The sequence below is a fragment of the Phaseolus vulgaris genome, chromosome 2 (genome assembly GCF_051622355.1).
Source record: "Phaseolus vulgaris cultivar YP4 chromosome 2, ASM5162235v1, whole genome shotgun sequence".
In the NCBI taxonomy this organism is placed as follows: domain Eukaryota; kingdom Viridiplantae; phylum Streptophyta; class Magnoliopsida; order Fabales; family Fabaceae; genus Phaseolus; species Phaseolus vulgaris.
In genome coordinates, this window is record NC_143499.1 from 45331023 (window position 1) to 45352009 (window position 20987).

General features: G+C 25.7%; 3 protein-coding genes and 1 pseudogene across 4 annotated transcripts; 3 read left to right on the top strand and 1 right to left on the bottom strand.

The window, feature by feature from the left end:
- Positions 1-1716: 1716 nt before the first annotated feature.
- On the top strand, positions 1717-2360 carry LOC137812540 (defensin-like protein 2). The gene is made up of 2 exons (XM_090299024.1): positions 1717-1813; positions 1900-2360. The coding sequence occupies exons 1-2, from the start codon at positions 1759-1761 to the stop codon at positions 2064-2066; spliced, it is 222 nt and encodes a 73-aa protein (XP_090155150.1). The 5' UTR covers positions 1717-1758; the 3' UTR covers positions 2067-2360.
- Positions 2361-6069: 3709 nt separating this feature from the next.
- On the top strand, positions 6070-6544 carry LOC150029194 (defensin Tk-AMP-D1.1-like). Its single transcript, XM_090299435.1, has 2 exons — positions 6070-6189; positions 6280-6544. The coding sequence occupies exons 1-2, from the start codon at positions 6135-6137 to the stop codon at positions 6447-6449; spliced, it is 225 nt and encodes a 74-aa protein (XP_090155561.1). The 5' UTR covers positions 6070-6134; the 3' UTR covers positions 6450-6544.
- Positions 6545-14604: 8060 nt separating this feature from the next.
- LOC150029195 (defensin Tk-AMP-D5-like) lies at positions 14605-15063 on the top strand. The gene is made up of 2 exons (XM_090299023.1): positions 14605-14745; positions 14827-15063. Exons 1-2 carry the CDS (start codon positions 14691-14693, stop codon positions 14994-14996), a joined length of 225 nt encoding a protein of 74 aa, XP_090155149.1. The 5' UTR covers positions 14605-14690; the 3' UTR covers positions 14997-15063.
- A 1647-nt stretch (positions 15064-16710) lies between these two features.
- LOC137809805 (uncharacterized) lies at positions 16711-19680 on the bottom strand (annotated as a pseudogene). Its single transcript, XR_016519052.1, has 3 exons — positions 19382-19680; positions 18797-18882; positions 16711-18041 (listed from the first exon to the last, which is right to left on the bottom strand). The product of XR_016519052.1 is annotated as an uncharacterized LOC137809805 (transcript).
- Between the last annotated feature and the right edge of the window lie 1307 nt (positions 19681-20987).

Below are 20987 nucleotides of genomic sequence, written 5' to 3' on the forward strand. Positions count from 1 at the left end.
TCTGTCGATGAAGTGGGAGTGAAGATGGACGAGTGGAAGAATCCTTTGTTTGGATTAGCACGTTTGGAGGTGAGGATAGGGAAGAAGGTTACATGAATTTTTCTTTACTCTCACATATACAAAGATTAGAAAGTGATGTCCACATATGATATGAGTATTTTACGTTAATACCCTTAAAATATAATTTTGAAACATTGCATGAAATGATATAGATCATTTCATAAATATAACTATTATAATTATTAATATAACTATATATATATACAATATAAAAATTTAAATATTAGTTATATTTGTTTAATAATTTCAAAATTACTTAATTATACTATTAATAACAACATATAATTATAAATAATAAAATAAAATTATAATATCAACAAAACATATATATAGATAATAATAAACCCTATTTTCATAAATTTTAATATATTTAATAAATTTATTTGAATTTAATACAAAATTATTTTTTATTACAAAATAAGAATAATTATGAATATTATATATTAGAAAAAAAAATTAACTCAAACCTAAAAAAAGAAAAATATACCGTAACTCATTATTAAAAAAATTAATAACAGGAGTAAATTTATAAACTTACATTTTACACCTTTAAAATAATTTATAAATTCCCTTCTAACTATTCTATCACTCACAAAATTCAATAAATCATTTTCACAAATTCACTCTATCATCTCTTAATCCAAACAACTCACACATTCTCACACATATTCACTCCCTCTCCTCCCCATAGATCCCACCTCAAACTAAACACAAAACATTATAATGAGAAATTTATATAGAAAGATACATTTTTAGTAGTTTCATTCCATAAACAATACATCAATGATGTATTATCGTTCCTTATTTTAATCATAAAAGGGATAACACGTGCATAACGTAAAAATTGATAAATGTTAGAAAAATAATAATTTAAAAGAAGCTTTTGCAATTTCTCCCAAAATATTTAGTGTTTTATGGATACCAAGTAAAAAAGACGGATTAAAAAAAATGGGTTAGAATTCAACTGAACTCTAACCCAAACACACATATAGTGTAGTGGAAAATGTACCATTTGTTTTAACTTATTTTTTCTAACACACTTTTAAATTTGTTAGAATTTATTGATCAAAATTATAAATTATGAGAAAACTATCAAATAAAAATTGTGAAACCTACAAAATCTTCTTATTATTGATACCAAATTCAACCTAATAAACAAATTGTTATTTTATGCAAGCGTATTTTATTTAGAAGAAAATCTTAAGTAAGGACAAAAAATGATCTTATTTTGAATATTTTTGGTTCCCCAACTTATTGATGATGGAACGAATTTTCCTAAAGTAGACATCTACCATGGATTTCTTTGTTACATGAACATCACACACAGTGTAGAACAAAGCTCCAAAAAAGATTTGCATGCATACCTCGATTTTCCACTCAACCATTAATTTCCTTGAAAATTTCAATGTACAATCTGAAAAGTAAACCTACACAGAGGCACAATAAATCTGTTGAAGGTATCAAGAAGCACACCTTACAATGGCACCGATGTGTGTGGTCATTCTGTTGTTCTCCCATTGGACCTGCGTTTCCACAAACCTTATCGTGGCAGCTTACAACCCTTCTCTACGCACACGTAGTTCCTTTGCATGTCACACTTATCTTCCACCTCTTACCCATTCTCTCCCACATTCACTCTATATAACAACATCTCAACACCCACACTTTCTTCACTTCCACCTCAACAATTCATCACTCATGGAGAGGAAAACACTCAGCTTCTTGTTCTTGTTCCTCCTTGTTTTAGCTTCTGGTAAGATGCATATATAGTTCCTTGCAATATATACATGTGTGTGACGAACTCTTGATTAACCATTTGAGTGATCAATGTGAAATCAGATGTGGCGGTGAAGAAAGCAGAAGCGAAAACTTGCTTCACAAAGAAGGAGGGGTGGGGAAGATGCATAGCTGATTTCACCTGTGCACGTTCATGCAGGAATGTAGGCTACATCGGAGGCAAGTGCCAAGGCCTCACTCGCCGCTGCTTTTGCGTACTGAACTGTTGAAGTTAACAACAAAACCCTTTTCATATATCATATTATGTGATCATAAATAAATATAGCACCACCACTACTAGTACTATGCCTATGTAGAATGGGGTTGGGGTGCTTAATTAGTGGCTAAGTAGTTATATTTATGGCCATCATATATATCTATATGGCCTGCATGTGTCTTTCATTAACGCAGTGTGGCGAGCAAGTATGATGTTGTGATCTAGTTATGGCTCCATCTTCTTGTTCTGCTGATGGTGTAATCAGTTTTATCTGTGGTTTATATATGTAATGGAAATAAGTTTTGCATTGCTGGTGCCTTTTTCTCCATGGATGAAGTGAGAAATGGTGGGTTTTGCTGCCCTCCATTGATAAACTTCTGAATTGTGTTGTACATGCAGACATGATCGAATACTTAGACTTCAAAATAGAGTAGTTTGTACAAAAGAAAATGAATCTTCACTTTAAGTTCAGATGGAACAGCTATGGGGTTTCAAAATCGTGTCTTCTGAAGTTTAGACACAACAGACATATTCTCCGCTATATTATTGAATAAGTAATAGCATCAAATTTCTCACTTAAAGAGGAAATACTGATACTAAAATTAAAATTTTAAAATTAATAAGGGTAATTTGGTCTCAATAATCAATGAAATAATATTTAAAATAGCTTAAAATGAAGAAAAAAATATATGTTTTGTAATTAGGGAAATAGTATAGACGAACCAAGACCTTCAAGCTAGTCAGATTTTTGTGGTTTGAGAAATTATGCTTTATTTTATCTCTAATGCGTAAAACATTGATACTTAAAAAAATATAAATATATCTGAAAATTTCTTTTGAAATGACAGAAATGAGAATATCTTTTTAATTAGAGAGTAGACCGTTTTTACATTGTATATGGTCATAACCGTTATAAAATATTCTGATATATTTACACATATGTATCAGTTATCTAAATAATATAATTGGATAAAGATAAGTAACCGTAAAAAAACTATAAACTATAGGTTTATTAAAAATATTTTATTGGTAGGAAACTTATTAAAAAAGTTAATATCTCACATCGTTTGTTTAAAATTTGCAATATATTAATTATCATTAAAAAATTCTTTCTCTTATTAATTGATTTGTAATTTGTAATGATCAGTGTAGTTATTTATTTATACTAGTATTGAATTAAAATTATAACTAATACATTAAATAAATAATATTTAATTAAAAATATATCATAAATTTTCAATTTATTATTTTAATATTTATATTGTTAATATTAGTAATACTTTTTTTTATTATAAATATATTTACATTTTAAGGTATATAAGTATTTTTTATTAAAAATATATTTAATATTTTTTTATTATAAATATATTAATATTTTTTTGGATATTTACAGTTTACTTTAAATAAAATTTTCTATTAAAATGGAATTCTATTATTTATATTTTTAGAATTTAAATATTTAAATAGATTTTGTATTTTCATTAATAAATCAAAATCTAGATTATTATAATATATGATTGAATTCTATTATTTATAATTTTAGAATTTAAATATTTAAATGTATTTTTTATTCTTATTAAGGGTAAAAATGTAAATATTCAAAAGCATATATGGCTTTCTTTTCTTTCCACTTTCTCTTTATAAATGAGAAGCACCAAAAAGCTCCTCCCCCCTTACCAATTACTAGAAACAAACGTGGGTGCACTCTCACATCTCTCAGCGTGAATAGTGCACCCGTAAGGGTGTAAAAAGTTAAAACCCAATTAAGTTAATAAAATTCAATAATAAACATTTTTTATTTAAATAAAAATTTTTAGGTTAAACATTACTATGTAATGAACACTTTAAATAGATAATATGTTTAACATGAATGTATAATGTTTTTTAGATTAATTAAACAAATTGATTCTGACTTTCTCATCAGAGTACCTTGCAGGTACATCCAACCGAGAGTGAGTCCAAATTTAACAACCAAGAATAAACCCAAATCCAACAACCTCCACGTCTAGTAGCTGAAAGTGAGCCCAAGTCCATATAATCATAAGTCCAAATTGTTATCCAGAGACCGTGAGTCCAAATCTAACAACTAAGAATAAACCCAAATCCAACAACCTCCACGTCTAATAGTTGAAAGTGAGCCCAAGTCCATATAATCATAAGTCCAAATTGTTATCCAGAGACCGAAAAGTCGTGAAAAGAAAAATAACAAGAGTTTCTTACTTCAAACATCTTGTTAGAACAACTAGTATTTATTGAATAAATATCATTAAGATTTAGATAATTAATAATTTGTTAGTTTATAAAATAGTATTTAAGTTAATAAATATAATAATTAATTATTTTGTATTTTTAAATTAATTGATATTTAATAAAAAAATTAAAGAATTAATTTTAAAAAATAATTATAAAGATGTATACAAATATTTACATACTTATGCAAATACAACGGTTAGATACCTGTTCTATTCCTGCTGAAAAGAAGTATACAAATGGACTTTCCTCTTAAAAGTAAAATCACATTAGACCCACTTAATATAGCAATTAACATGTGTACGTTTCCTTGACCAATAAACAAGAAGCAAACGTTAAAATAGCACAGAATATGAGGTCGTTTTTTTCTTTTATTAAATTTTCATTGACTCAGAGTCTACAAGAAAATTCTAAATCATAAAAACAGAATTTATTTTGTCTATTTTAAATAAATATATATATATATATATATATATATTTCTCTCAATAATAAAATAAAATATAAATAAAAACATTGAAATAAAATAAAAATTAATATGATACAATCAAATACACAACAAGAAAATCATGAAATAGAAACCAATTTTTAGATATCAAAATAATTTGTTGCAATAGTAATTAAATTAGACACCATTTTAGAAATTAAAAAAAAAATTGTTTCTAAATTAATTTCTATTATTGTGAAATAGTTTCTAAATTAATTTCTATTATTATGAAATAGTTTCTAAATTGTTATCTAATTAGCAACCAAGGTTTTAACTACCAATTATTTAGTTTATAAATTTGGTAGCAAAAATTTTGGTTGCTAATTAAATACCAATTTAAAAACTATTTAACAATAATATAAACTAATTTAGAAACTAAATGTTTAGTTTCTAAAATAGTCTCTAATTTAGTTACTATTGAAACTAATTATTTTTGTTTATAAAAATTGATTTCTCTTTCATGATTTTTTAACAGTGATAGTGTCGATACACTACAAAATAATTAAATACAAACTAAATTTAGAAATAAAAAATAATTAATTACTATAATGACTAATTTAAAGATTACAAAATTATTGATTTCTATATTAACTACTAAAATTTTAGTTATTAATATTTTACATTTAAATTAATCTTTAAAAAATTAATAAAACTAATCTTGATATTTAAATTAATTATTAAGATTTTAGTTATTAATATTTTAAATTTTAAATTAGTTATATCTAAAAAATTTATAATTAAATAATTAGATAAACTACTTTTAAATACTAATAATTTTTTAGTTTATTAAATAATATTAATATAGTAATTAATTATTTTAATACATAAAAATATTTTTTATTTAATAATTTTTGCAATAATATATTCACAATCCAACATCAATTTTGAAGAATACATTTTTATTAAAATTAAACAATTTTGATAAAATCACAATTCTAAACGGATGTGTTTCCATATGCATTTTTCAAATTAATATTTTTCTTTCAGAAAATTTAAATAGACAATAAATCTGAATTGAAAAAGTGATGATACGTGGGCAACCTATAATTTATAATTAATTCTAATTTATCCTTTATTATATATATATATATATATATATATATATATTTATATTTAAACATCATTTATAAATTTGAAAAGACTAGGACACATGTCTATTCATTGACGTGGCATTCTTTTGTGTGTGAAAAAGTGTCGTTTTGTAAGGCTACGTGAAACTCTGATTCCAAGTGCAATCTCTATATAAGAACTTCCAAAACACAACATTTTCCTCCATTCCTGCCATAGCCAGAGCTTCAACCATTCAATACCATATTTCTATCTGTTTATATATAGATTCTCATCTAATGGAGAGGAAAACATTGGGGTTTTTGTTCGTGCTCTTCCTTGTCTTAGCTGCTGGTAATTAAGATTAACCTATTTTGCGTGTTCATTATTAATTTGATACAATAGAATTGTTTTTCTTAATTGAAGAATGAATGAATGAAGCAGAGGTGGCGGTGAAGGGAGCAGAGGGGAAAATTTGCCGGACTAAAAGCCGGAAGTACACTGGTGCATGCTACAGCAACGACATCTGTGCAAATTACTGCAAGGGCGATGGTTTTGACGACGGCGACTGCGGAGGCCTCAGTCACATCTGCTTCTGCACCAAAAATTGTTGAGATTCATCCATTACTATACAGGGCTCACACCATACCAAGTGTCATATCTAATAACATCTTCTACCAGTAATAAATATATATATGATACCATCTTATATATTTCTCCATTAGCAAGATTAATCGATTTAAAATGGTGTTAGGATAAGGATTAGTTAATGGACTGTTAATTCTGCCTTTCTTTCTCCGTGACAGTGAACGCTAAAACATATTTTGAATGCATGACACTGGAAAACGAACGCAGAAAACTTTCAAGTAATTTCAAACGAAAAATAGTACGAGTTTTAAATGGCAGTGTTGATATTTTTAATTCAATAGTTCCTTTTTGTTTTCTAATTTTATCAGCGAAAGAATCAAGTTAATAAACTGAACCTTATACAAAATTTTTATAGAAAATATAATGATGATCTTCTCCCTCTAACCAATATTATAAAACTCATCGTTAAAAGAAAATAATTAAATAAAAATTAATTTTAAAAAAATAATTACTTATTATATTGAATAAATTAGATATTATTTTATAGATTAAAAAATTATTAATTAATAGTTTCTAAATTAGTATTTAATTAGCTATCAATTTTATAATCTAGATAGTTAATAACTAAAATTATGTTAACTAATTAGATATCAATTTCGAAATTATTTATCAATAATATAAATCAATTTGATATTAATAATTTTTGTATTCTCTAAAATAGTATATAACCTAATCACTATAACAATTAATTAATCATTTTTTGTCCCTAAAATTGGTTTCTATTTGAAGATTTTATAATAGTGCATGTATTAAATTGTTTTTTTATGTTATGATTTTTTAACTATTTAAAATACGAATTTTATAACTAATTTAACAAAATAATATTTCACACTACAAGAAAATCATTAAATAGAAACTAATTTTAGAGACAAAAATATTTAGTTACTATTGTGATTAAATTAGAGACCATATTAGAGACTAACAAAATTATTGGTTTCTAAATTAGTTTCTATTATTGATAAATAGTTTCTAAATTAATATATAATTTGCTACCCAGGTATCAATTACTTAAATTCTAAATTTGGTAGCAAAAATTTTAGTAGCTAATTAGATACTAATTTATAAACTATATATTTATCAATAATAGAGACTAATTTATAAACCAATAATTTTTTTAGTCTCTAAAATAGTCTTTAATTTAGTCACTATAACAATTAGTCATTTTTTTTTCTCTAAAATTGGTTTCTATTTAATGATTTTCTTGTAGTGTTAATGTATATTGGATATCTTCCTTAATTAATAGAATACTATGACTAATAAATTTTAGTAATTAATTAATTGAATATATTATGGAAGACTATGAAGTTTAATCTAAAAAGTTGAAGATAGTCTTTTCAAATGTATTTTACAAATGAGAAAAATATTAATTATCTATTACCCTTTTATTAAGAAGTTTTCCTTTCTCTTCTTTTTTTATATAAAATAAATATAAAATAAACTTGTGAGAAAGATAAACACAATAAAGTAAGAAGAACAACAAAAAAGAATAAATGAGAAAATTGATATTCACCATAGAGTGAGATTGAAAATTTTAATAAAATGCTAGAGAAACATTTTATTTCATCATTGTTGGGTGAGATTAAATGTTACTCCAGTAGAGTAAAAAAACAAATCTTGTAATCATACTTTAGTGAAAATATTTTCCCTAAACTAAATCCTAGAAGTTTTTATTTCTTAAATTGAGGATTTTTTTTACGTTAAAGATTATTGTTTTTATTATTCTATTTTTCTCTGTATACTTATGAATTTCATAAATTTCTATTTTGTATTTATATCAACGGAGAAATAAATCTCATTTTCCCAATATGATACACTAGATTTATTATGTTATTATAAACTTAAAGAGATCTTTAATTCATAATGAAAATTTAATTTTACATTAAAGTGGGGTTTGATTGGCACCGGTAAAACCAATTATTTTTTTACTTTCTTAAAAACAACGAATTAAGGGGAAATAAGGAGACAAATATAAAAAAATATAATATATCATAGGCCATTAAAAATAGTAAAGGGTTTACCAAATTTAACTATTAAATAAAAAAATTAAATATTTATTTTTTTATTAAAATAAATAAATTAAATAAGAAACATTGAGCTAAGACTACTCCCAACCGTTACAAATAAAAAAAACTTCAATATATCTAATGCATAACAGTACAAGAAAATCATGAAATAGAAATCAATTTTATAGACAATTATAATTATTTTTTATATTAACTAAATTAGAGACTAACAAAATTATTGGTTTCTAAATTAGTTTATATTATTAAATAATTTTTAAATTAGTATCTAATTAACTATCGATGTTTTACTTACTAACTTTTTAGAATCTAAATTTAGTAAAAAAAACTTGATAGCTAATTAGATACTAATTTAGAAACTATTTATCAATAATAAAAATTAATATAAAGAATAATAATTTATTTAGTCTCTAATTTAGTCACTATAAAGTTTTTAAAATTGATTTTTGTTTAATGATAATGTAATACTAATGGATCAAAACAAGGAGGTAATGAATTCCAGCATTATTATTTAAAATAATTTAAGGATCTCTTGTTGAAAAAAAATTCTTTATATAAACAACTTTCTTAGAGGGCTATAAACTTAAAACAGAATACATACAGTCACACATAATGTGTTTAATGTAACAACTCAGTAGCACATGCTTTACAATTGCATGCAACCGCGTAAGTGGGGTCCACTACTTCATAAACCAGGCTAATATGTTTTTTTTTTTTTTTAAAATGACATTTTAACCTCTAATTAACAAGACAATCTGTTTCTAAAAATAATATAATTACTAAAAATGAAAATTTTCATAATTATAAAAAAAAGTAAAGTAGTAAATATTAACTAATTATATAATTTTGTTGGCTGTCAAATTGTCATTGTTTCCTAATAAGTTTGATTTCATATAAGTTTAACTAAGTAAAGGAATAACTTTTTTATTTCATATATAAATTTTGGTTTTGGGGGATTTTTTTTGGATAAAATTCGTAAAAAAATAAAATATTTACTCAAAAACAAAAATGAATAAAGGTCCACCTCCATTTATTATATAAATTTATTAAACATTTATTTTTCCTTGCTGTCTTTTGTCCTTATGTGTATAAATATTTGAAGTTTATATAATAAATATTTTCCCATTAAAAACAAAATAGAGAGTAAGTATATTAAAGAATTAAGAAGGGAAAGGTTTACAGCAGCATGAGAAGTGTGTGAGTTGCATGTCTCTTGGCACAAACACGTGGCATCTTTGCTGTTGAGTAAATCTGATATCTCAGTCCAAGTAGCACTATATAAAGAAAAGAAGGCAAAGGAGAAAGAACCCAATTTCTTCTTTATCAAGTAGTTATAGCTTTGAACAATTGAGTCTGATCGATATGGGGAGTAAAACAACACTTGGGTTTGCATTGGTTCTCCTCGTAATCTTTGCTTCTGGTAATATAAGATACGTGAATTTGTGTTGTGTTTTTTGTTATAAGTTGTGTGTTTGACTAAGATATTTGTTTGGTATAGATATGGGCGTGATGAAAAGTGAGGCGAGACTATGCGAGTCACCAAGCCACTCTTTCAAGGGTTTATGCTTCAATGACCGGAATTGTGCAAATGTGTGTCTGACCGAAGGTTTTACTGGTGGGAAATGTGAAGGTGCCAGACACCGCTGCTTCTGCACCATAATTTGTTAAACTTAATTCGCTCATTCACCCCTTTCAATAAATAAACATCTGTTATCATCTATTCATCGATCATCTTCTCCCTCCCCTCCCCCTCTCTCTCTACACAGTTTAATATTATAACGATTATTAATTATCGTCAACACATTTTAGTATTGATTTTCACATCCAATTATTCTCCAAAAATACAATAGTATACTGTAAAAATATTTTATTATAATTATAAAAAATTATTAGACTTGTTCTAAAAAAAAACATATAAAAATAGATAAAAAATGGAAAGAATTTAGTTTCTTTTGTGAACTAACTAAGAAACACAATATTTTATTATTTTAATTATTGAAAAATGAATTTAAGTTTAACTCAATCTCATAAAATCGATTTATAAAATCTTATTTATATACATCCTCTCACGCGTTGAGAGATGATAGCTCGTATGTGAGACCATATATTTTTGACGTGTCGAGAGTGATAATTCATATGTGAGACAATATATTTATAAGTGATTTAATAATAATACGATAATGGGTGACCTGATAAGCTCAACAAACTTTCCTTTGGATAAACTTTAATTTAAATGACTCCTATACCATATTGAGAAGTTAACTTTAAACATAACTCAACCTCGTAAATAACTTATAAAGTAAGATTTACACTCAGTTATATATTATGAAATGTCTTCATCTTTAATCAATCGATCGATGTAAATCTCCAACACTAATAAAATAATAATACGGTGTTTTATTTTATTCTTTCTCTCATAACAAATGTGTAAATTACATGTGAGAATGACAATTGATTTGTATATTTATTTGTAACTAAGAATGATTGTAAAATTATAATATTATTAATAATTATAATATTAATAAACTTGATAAAAAAATTTACTAATAAAATTAATAATAATTATAATAATAATGTTAATATTAAAATTAATAGTAAGAAGAATAATCTCATAACAAAATCATAGAAAAATTAGTAAATAATTTTGGTGTAGTGATTACTAACATTTCCTCTATTCATTGAATTTTAGTTCAATATCTTGTAATAAAATATATTTTTTTTATCTTTAACAAAGTTATTGACGAAATGTCAAATGAATTTGTGTTGATAATGTCGTTATTCATCAGTAAAATTCGTCGGTAACTCAAAATGATTTTAGTACTATTAGATAAAAGATTATATATATAAATAATATGATTTAACACATTATATAAATCTAATATAATAATAATAGTTTTTATTTACATTTATTAAAATTAATGTAGGTATTAAAGTTTTTTTATCCGTAAAAATCATGAATAAAATGGGTCAATTAGTGGTTAACTTTTTTATGAGAGCATGTCTTATTAAAAGAATGGTTTATCTAATACGTAATATTCATGTCATACCTAATAAAAAAATTATTAAATAAAAATTAATTTTAAAAATTAAAATAATTAGTTATTACATTAATTAAATTAAATTTGAGTGAGAAAATATACTCAAAATTTATATATATTATTAATACTAGCGGACACACAGGCGCTCTCGTGTATCCGCATTTTTTTTATTTTTATATAATTAAATATAAAATTTAATCAAATTAAAATCTACTAACAGTTTCTGTTATTACACAACAATTAAATATACACGTATTTTTAAAAAGGTTGGTATAGTTACAGAAAAGGAGAGACGTAAATAATAAATTATTATAAAAGAACGAAAAAAAAAAGATAAAAAAAGGAAGAAGAGAGAGAGAGACTAAATAATAAATTATTATAGAAGAACCAACAGAAAAAAAAATAGAAAAGGAAAAGAAGAGAGAGACGTAAATAATACATTATTATAGAAGAACAAAAAGGAGGAGGAGACAAAGATGTAAATAATAAATTATTATAAGGAGTTAAAGGGGAAGCACTATTAAATGACTATAAAAAGTTAACAGTTAAAGGGAAATCATGGATGTTAACCCAAGAAGTAGGGAGTTAAAATATTTATGATTTATGAAAGAAGTTAAAAAGGAGATGTTACATTTCAAAATTGTTGTCACTACTTTGGCCACTACTCACATTTCCTAATATTTGTTTCTCTTTCATAATTTTAAAATAATTCATATCTTTCAATTCCCGATAATCTATTTCTAATATTTTTAAAAAGTACAAAATAACGCAATAAGCAAAATAATGAAATAAAATCAAATATTAATCTAATGATAAAATAGGAAAAAATTTAAGAACAGTAAGAGGGAATCCCATTTATATATAGGTATAGATAACAAATAGTAAATATTTTAGCATAATTATAACTAAAAAAAATCAGATATATCTAAAAGATTGTTATTTTTTTATTATATTTTAAAAACTGTCAATAATAATCTCCAGTTATTTCTTCTTCAATGTAAATAAGTATATTGTCAATAAGAAATTAATCTTTCATTATATTTGGTAATCTTATTTTTATAATCTTCACTAAACAAAACTATGATTCTGTTGTAGTTATAGGAATATAGAGAGTTAAGATAAGACAAATTAAGTGATTAATCAAATCATGTAATTCATTTTCTTGTTTTTATCAAAGAATGATATAATTCAAGCATTGTTGATAAATTATTGAAATATGGATAGTTAGAGCATCCATAACAAAATTTCGAAGTAGAAATTTTAAATTAATCTTCTCTTATTCACTAAAAAATGAACTATAAAATCTAATTAAATATTTAAAAAAATATAAAAAATGTATGATAAATAAGTCACATTTAAAAATTTATTATAGAAAATACATAACAATTAAAATTTCATTTTACGTTCCTAGAAAGAATTTATGTTCAAAAGACTTGTGAGATCTATAATAAAAGAGAGTTATTATTTTTCTTCAAAAATGAAATAGAAGAGGTGAGAAATCAATAAAAGATTTTGTGTTTCACTTCCTTATCGTGATTTTTTTTCCATTCTTTATTATATTTAATTTTATATTTTTACTATATATAAAAATTAAATGACTATTTTTTTTATTAGTAAAGGCATATTTAAAGCATGTTTTACATGTGACACTGGGGGACCAAAAGAAAGTGAGCAAAGAATTCAAAATAACTTTTATTTATAGAAATAACCTAAGAAACTCTTCTTGAAAGTACAAAGAAAAATATTTCTATATAAAAACAATTTTTTTTTAATTTTAATAAACTCATATTAATTATATGGCAATAGATTTTACAAATTTTGCTTTCTGCTTCACTTTTCCATTAGCAAAACTCTCAACAGAAATCCACATAAATAATTCAATTTTAGTATTGATACTTTTTTCACTGTTATTTACATAGTAGAAAAATTTAGGCTGTTTCACGAAAATATGGTAATTTTTTCCTTTTTTACTAAATTATAATTGTTTTTTAAAAAGTAATGGATGTAAAAAAATTATTCAACGCGATACAATTTTTCTGATATTTTAAGGTACATGATTTTAGAATAAACATCTTAATACAACTTTATCTTTAATATGTCATAAATGTACCACATTGATATGAATTCCTTACGGAATCCTATAAATTTTCTATATTTATAATTATTCCAAAAAAATCTTATTTAGCTACAGAGAAATTTGCCCCACTTCCTTAAAAATTCAAAAATTTACATTCATAACAACAAAAAATTATACAAAAGAAACACCCATCAACTACCACCTTAATATTTTAGTCGAAATTAAATATTTTCTTTAAATTAAAAAAATAATAATACATGAAGAATTATATATTTTTTTATACAAATTCTAATACTATTATTTTAATATTTTTTCATATTATTTAATTTTAAATTTACCTTTTATTATATATATTTATTTTTAAATTTATCACATCAATAATTATATATAAATTGTGACACTATCATTTTTCAAATTAAAATTACAATACTCAACCCCCAATAAATGTATTTAATGTAGCAACTAAAAAACGCAAGCTTTCCAGCACACGATGCCAAAGATTGGGTTAGCTTTATAAAAAAAAATGATATTTTAATAATCTTATAATTGTATACAAGTTTTAATGGTGAGATATGTTTAAAAATAAATATATATAATAAATGATAAATTTAAAATTAAATAATATATAAAAAATATTAAAATAATAAATTTAGAAGTTATAATCTGGTTGTATAAAAAATGTGAATTATCAATGTATCATTATCCTTTTCTAAATGGAGGTATGCGTACACGTGCCACCTTTGCATGTGAAACCATCTCTGTCATCTCAATCCGAGATGAAAAACAATACTTTGATAATTTTTATAGTTATATACAATTTTGATGTGATGGATTTAAAAATAAATATATATAATAAATAATAAATTTAAAATTAAATGATATGAATTAACATTAAAATAAATACTAGTATTAAGAATTGTAATATAAATGTATAAAAAATTTGAGTTGGCAGCGTAATGATATCATTACGCGTCCGATGAAGCTACTTGATATTATATAAAGAAGTTTAAGGGTGAAAGAGCAACAATATCATCACTTTGAGTTAGGGACAGCTTGAAGAATTGGCGTGTGATGGAGCGGAAAACTCTTGGGTTTATCTTCCTTCTCTTCTTAGTCTTGGCCGCTGGTAAGATATAGATACAAAGTAATTAAGTTGTGTTTGTGTGAATGAAATGGTGTGAAGTTAACGAATGGATTGATTAAACAGATGTGGCGGTGAAGAGAGCAGAGGCGAGACTATGTTGGTCGGAAAGCCAAGCGTTCAAAGGTTTATGCTTCAGCAACGACAACTGTGCAACCGTGTGTCTCACCGAAGGTTTCACCGGTGGCAAATGTGAAGGCCTCCGTCGCCGCTGCTTCTGCAGCAAAAACTGTTGAAATCAATTCACCCATTCAACCTTTTCCATTAATAAACCCTATTATGATTGACTAATGGGAATACATTTTAGTACTCATTATTGCTTTCTCCACCTACACTTTTTTCGCTCACACTTTGCTTCATTTTCACCTTCATCTCTGCTTCAAATATATATATATATATATATATATATATATATATATATATATATATATATTCTAATCGATGAATCCACACAATATATGTTTAAATTATTTAAAATTTTGATTGTATTAAATATATGTAAGAGTGTAATTGATATAAAAAATATTAATTTAATGAATTTTACAAATAAAAAAATAAAATAAAATCCAGCATTTCAATACGACGTCACTTTTAACTTTTAGAAATATGTAGCCTTTTGAATAAATATTAATTAACATTTAGTTTGGAGCAGTTATGAGAAAACTTGGCTTTGGAATTTAAGATGGGACTTACCGTTATTTAATAAATCTATTAATTTGGTGCTGATAATTCTGACTTTTTAATTAATGTAATACATGCCATTAATTTAGTTAGACTAGCATGTGATAATGCAAAGTTAATATAATTTAAAAATAATCACAGTATGAAAATACCAAGTTATTATATTTATTAAATTTTGTGGAGGAAAAATACTGGAAATTTGTTAAGTTACCGATTTTAGTACAAATAAATTTTTGAAACTACCAATAACTTAACTCATACTATAATTATAAACATTATTTTAATAAATATATTACTTTTAAAATGTGAAATTGTTTATTTAAATGTATTTTACTTCCTTTTATAATAAATAAATTTAATTTCCTTTATTATTAAAATAGATTTTTTTACCTTATTAAGTTTTTGATAAAAATAAGTTATAATCTTTTAAATTTTAACAAACATTACCCAACCTTAAAAATAGTTTTAAAATAGAAGTAGTATAATTAAACTGGATATTTTATTATTAAATTAAAAATTCATATAAATAAATAAAAAATATTTATTTTAAAATAATCATCTTTTTTAAATATTTTTTTCTTTACTTTTATTTCATTTCTTCTAACTTGACCGTCAATATGTCTTCTTTACTATGAAGATCGAGAGACTAGAAGAGAGTAAGAAAATCCAATTAAAATAAGTATATAGAGTCTCACTGACACTTCGGTATTTGTTATCGAACAAGGTATAATAACATTTTATACATTAGTAGATAGGTGAAATGAATGTTTATGGATGAGATACTAATTATTATAAACTAAAAAATATTAACAACATTAGAAATATAAAACATACTTAATAATTTTAAGGAATGTACATAATTATATTATTAATTAGCCTTTTTTTACCCATGCTTAAAAATGATATGCTTAAAGATGATTTCAATGCTAGAATAGCGTAGATTTTGATAAATAGACTTTGAAAGAAACGATTAGTGTTTAAAAACAAATTTATTTAAATAATCAAGTAAATTTAATTTTAATTGTAAATGTAAATAAGTTTTTAAAATATCAAATTAGCTGGCTGCGTATGTACGTAAAGTTAATTATAGTTATAAAATATAAGTGTTTTTATTATGACATAGCCTACGCAATAAATCAGTTATACCAAATAAAAAATAAAAAGATACACAATAATCCAAAAGTAATATCATATAAAAGAGGTAGAGAATCAGGTAATACTCTTCTGATAATCCACATAACGAAATAGTCCACATAGTCCTATACATAAACGAAATAGTCCATGTCCACTAACAACTATTGTTACTCCTAACGAATTTTAGCAGATTGTCTCCAACGGCTGCCAAGTAAATCTTCCTCTCCGTGGTTAACTCTTGAAAGTGTGTAATATTCAATATATTTTTATTTGAGTTGGGTTCTATCCTCTTTAAAGCTGAGGCAAGTATGTAGACAAGAGATGGACACCCTTTTGTTTGCAAAGGGAGCATGAAGGACTCATCAAATAGCCTTCCATACCTCCACATGCGCCTCTTGTGGAGGCCATCACTTCTTTCTGCTAGATCAACCATTGTCCCAAGAGAGGACAATTGCTCCTCATACTCTATGCACTCTAGGGCCCTAAAAATAACAGCAGGTTTGCAGTTAAGCTTATCAACCAAGCTTCCAAAGATGCTCCATATGTGCATCCCTGTTTAAGACAGATGACTCTCATACAAAAAACTTCTTAGCCTCTTAGCTTTTTTTATTCCGCCCCCACAGTATAATATCCTGAACAAGGTGGTCTTGAAGACACTGTCGCCTGAAAAATAATTGGATAGAGTCCGAATGCCTTCTAGTGTTGGCTGAGGAGGGGCTATTGGCATCTGTTTGTTGTAGAATCGAGAGTATTCTGTAACGATGTGGTTAAATGCTCCAATGTAGTTGTCTTCATTTGTTCTGAACAATCTTAAGAGAGAAGCAGCGAGGTAACTGTATGCCTGAGCCTCTTCAGCGTTGTTATTCATTTTAGGCATAGGTGCATGGGCTCTGTTCGTGGCCGGCATCTTATTTGGCAATTCTTCATATAAGATATCTTCAAGAAGGAGAGCCTCAGCGGGCATATCAAAAACATAATCTCCGTCTGCGCTGTCCTTCAAAGCGTAAGCCAGTACAAAGATTGCTCCTGCGGCCCGCTGAGAAAACCCTGATACCATCATTGGGATAGTTTTTCTTCCCAAACGAGCTATGAATTTGTCGTCACATCTATCCAAGAGAATTGCTGTCTTCCCTAAGTGAGAGTTGTCCAGAAAATCATCCGATGAGGACATCGTTCCATTCATATCCATCGTGTCAGAAACGTGGGCGTACTTTGGGTTGATTTCCGTCATCGTAAAGTCTCGTTTAAGAAACTCCTTACTATGAGCTCCACTTCGCTTAAGGGAGTCTCAGACCGACTCAACCCAGTTGGGATGGATTCCTCGATCTGTGTTTGCTGTCCCGCAGCTGTACTGCTTGGGAAAGCCTTGAGCCTAGCTTCGATACCTTCTTTTGTCATATCCATGCCTTGACAGTGAATTTTGGGATTTTAGCTTTGGTCTTCTGAGTGCTTGTACCAAAGTAAACCTGAAAAGATTCTCCAATTACTTTGCATTGAGAGAATGAGTATAGAATGTAATACTGATAAAAACATTACTTGTCTTGTCTAACAATGCTTATCTCCAATGTTAATAATGGACCATTTCGTTTATGAGCCATATCTAATACTTATCTTTAATCAAAAAGTATTATAGATATTATTGATTTATGGCATATCTCTTAATTTTCTATTTGGTATAACAAATTTATCGCATAGACTATATCAAAAATAAAAACATTGATATTTATAATTATAATTAACTTTTGGTACATACGCAGCCAGCTAATTAGATATTTTAAAAACATATTTACATTTATACTTAGTAAATTTACTTGATTATTTAAATAAATTTGTTATTAAACACTAATAGTTTCCTTCAAATTCAATTTATCAAAATCTAAGCTAATCTAGCATTGAAATCATTTTTAAGCATTGGTAAGAAAAAGCTAATTAATAATGTAATTATTTACATTACTTAAAATTAGTTAGTATGTTTTATATCTCTAATGTAATTAATATTTTTTTATTTATATTAAATAGTATCTCATCCATAAACATTCCATTTGATCTATTAACTAATATATAAGATGTATATATTGTACAAGTTTCTTAATTTGGACAAAAATAAATAATTAAAAAATGTAACCAGTATACTCCTTTTAGAATATTTCTTTATCATTTAATAAATATTGAGAAAATGTTAATATAAAAATAATGCATGTTAGAGGGAAGGAATCTATACCTGCACTTTATCCAAATGTACTGACAGGAAAATAGCCTATAGCAAACACACTTTGAATCTGTCCAAATTGGTTTCCCTCTTGTAACCTGTAAAAAGAGAATTACAAAAGTAACTAAATAATTAAATAAATCTAAAATATGAACTGCATATGCCAACTAGTATTGTGTAAAACCTAGCAACATAATCAATAATACACACAACATGCATAATGAACACGAATTTATTTTTTGGTGTACAATGGAGATGCTTAAATCTAGAAGCACAAGACAGTCACAAAAAGTACAACCACTAATAAAAACCACTTTAAGATGAACAAAAATACCTGAGCGCGAAAAACTCCATACACACAAAGAACCATATAACCCAACAGTTTGATTTGGATTCTAAAAAACACCCATTATTATAAACTTTTAGAAAATAAAAGAAATTTTTTAGTGAGAACAGGTTACTGAGAAGACGCAGAATATAAATATTAAACCCTAAACCTGCAGTTGCAAAATCCCCAAAAGTGATTGTTTCAATCTCAAAGTATTCTTCAAACTGAAAAACCTATGGTTTTTTATTCTTCATATGCATCATCCTTACCTTCAGACACCCTTATAATGGCAAAGCAAGTGATGGAAAATCCTAGAGACTGTGAGAGCGGCAACGACGACCTGAGGATCGTTAGCCAAAACAAGAAATGTGTGGCAGAAAAGGTGAAGAAATAAACGAATGGGTGTTCTTGATAGGATAGTTACCTCTATTTTTGGAAATGAAGACTCAAACAAAGAACGCACACGACAGAGATGTTCCAAAGAAGAAGCTTTTTCAAATAAGAAAATAAATCCGCATCCACTAATCCAGTCACATAGGAACCTTCTCCCATGCACTCAACCCTATGAACAAAGGCTTAGGGTTTGAAATGGTTACAAATAGGCTTTTCGTGTTCTGTTGAAATATTCGAAACGTGTGATAGTGGGCCATAACTAAAGGGCCATCAGAAAGACGTGAAGGCCCACATGATTAAAATATCTTATTTATGAAATAAAATATTTCTGTTTTAGTTTTCTCTTACTTAGTCCAGCTCTTCATCATTGAATTTAAAAGTAGTTTTCTTTAGAAGTGGACGTTAAGCCCCTTTTCTTTAGGCCTTGTTTCTTTTTTGTGCAACCGCATTTCACAAATCTGAAACATTAATCTTTTTTATATTACTTTTTTTAAATAATTATTTTACTTTTGTATTTGTATTTTTACCCATTTTTCATATTTTCATACCCATTATAGTTAGTGGACAACTTCTTCTTGAACCATATCAATTTTAACTTCTACCTGTCATAAATTTCCGGATAAGAATTTTTACAATTTAAAAATGTGTTTCAGAAATTTAAATTCAGAATATTTTTGAAAAAAAAGTTTTTAAAATAACCTTTTATCCACACCCTCTTTTTTATTTAAGATTACTTTTGTTATGCTCAATAATATTTTTGTCATTTTCAAAAACAGATTGAGTAGAATGAATATGGTGCACCAAGAATTTATCTTATAATTGATAGGTAGATCTCTTTTATGTTTCCCTTTTCAGCTTTTTCTTTCGTTTGGTAAGTGGAAATTTTACCCACCAAATAAGAAGTACATAAAATAAATTTACATGAAAAAATAGTTGGTGAGAGTAATAATCCACACGTAAAATATATTTATTCTATAAAAAAAATTTCATTAAATAAGTAATTTAATTTTATACCAGCTGATAAAAAAGATTTTGTTATATATATGTGTGTGAATTCATGACAGAGATGTTTTAAGTTCATGAAAGCTACGACTGAACAAAGTTTAGTTTTAATGTTTTCAAAAGATTGCATTGCGACTTGGTTATTAATGTCTATGTTGATATTTATAAACAAAATAACTAGAGAGTGTAATATATATTAACATTTTCTTAATGTTTATTAAATAATAAAGAAATATTCTAAAAGGAGTATACTGGTTATACATTTTAATTATATATTTTTTTTTTCAAATTAAGAAACTTGTACAGAAGGTTCGGATACATCTCAGTATCAAATTCACCGGCAAAGTATTAATTCAAAAAATATTTTTAAATTTATGATAATTTTATCACGATTCTAAAATACTTTAAAAAAAACATTAATTTTTTTAAAAATCAAATTATTGTATAAATTTGTTTATGATTATAAAAAAAAAATTAACA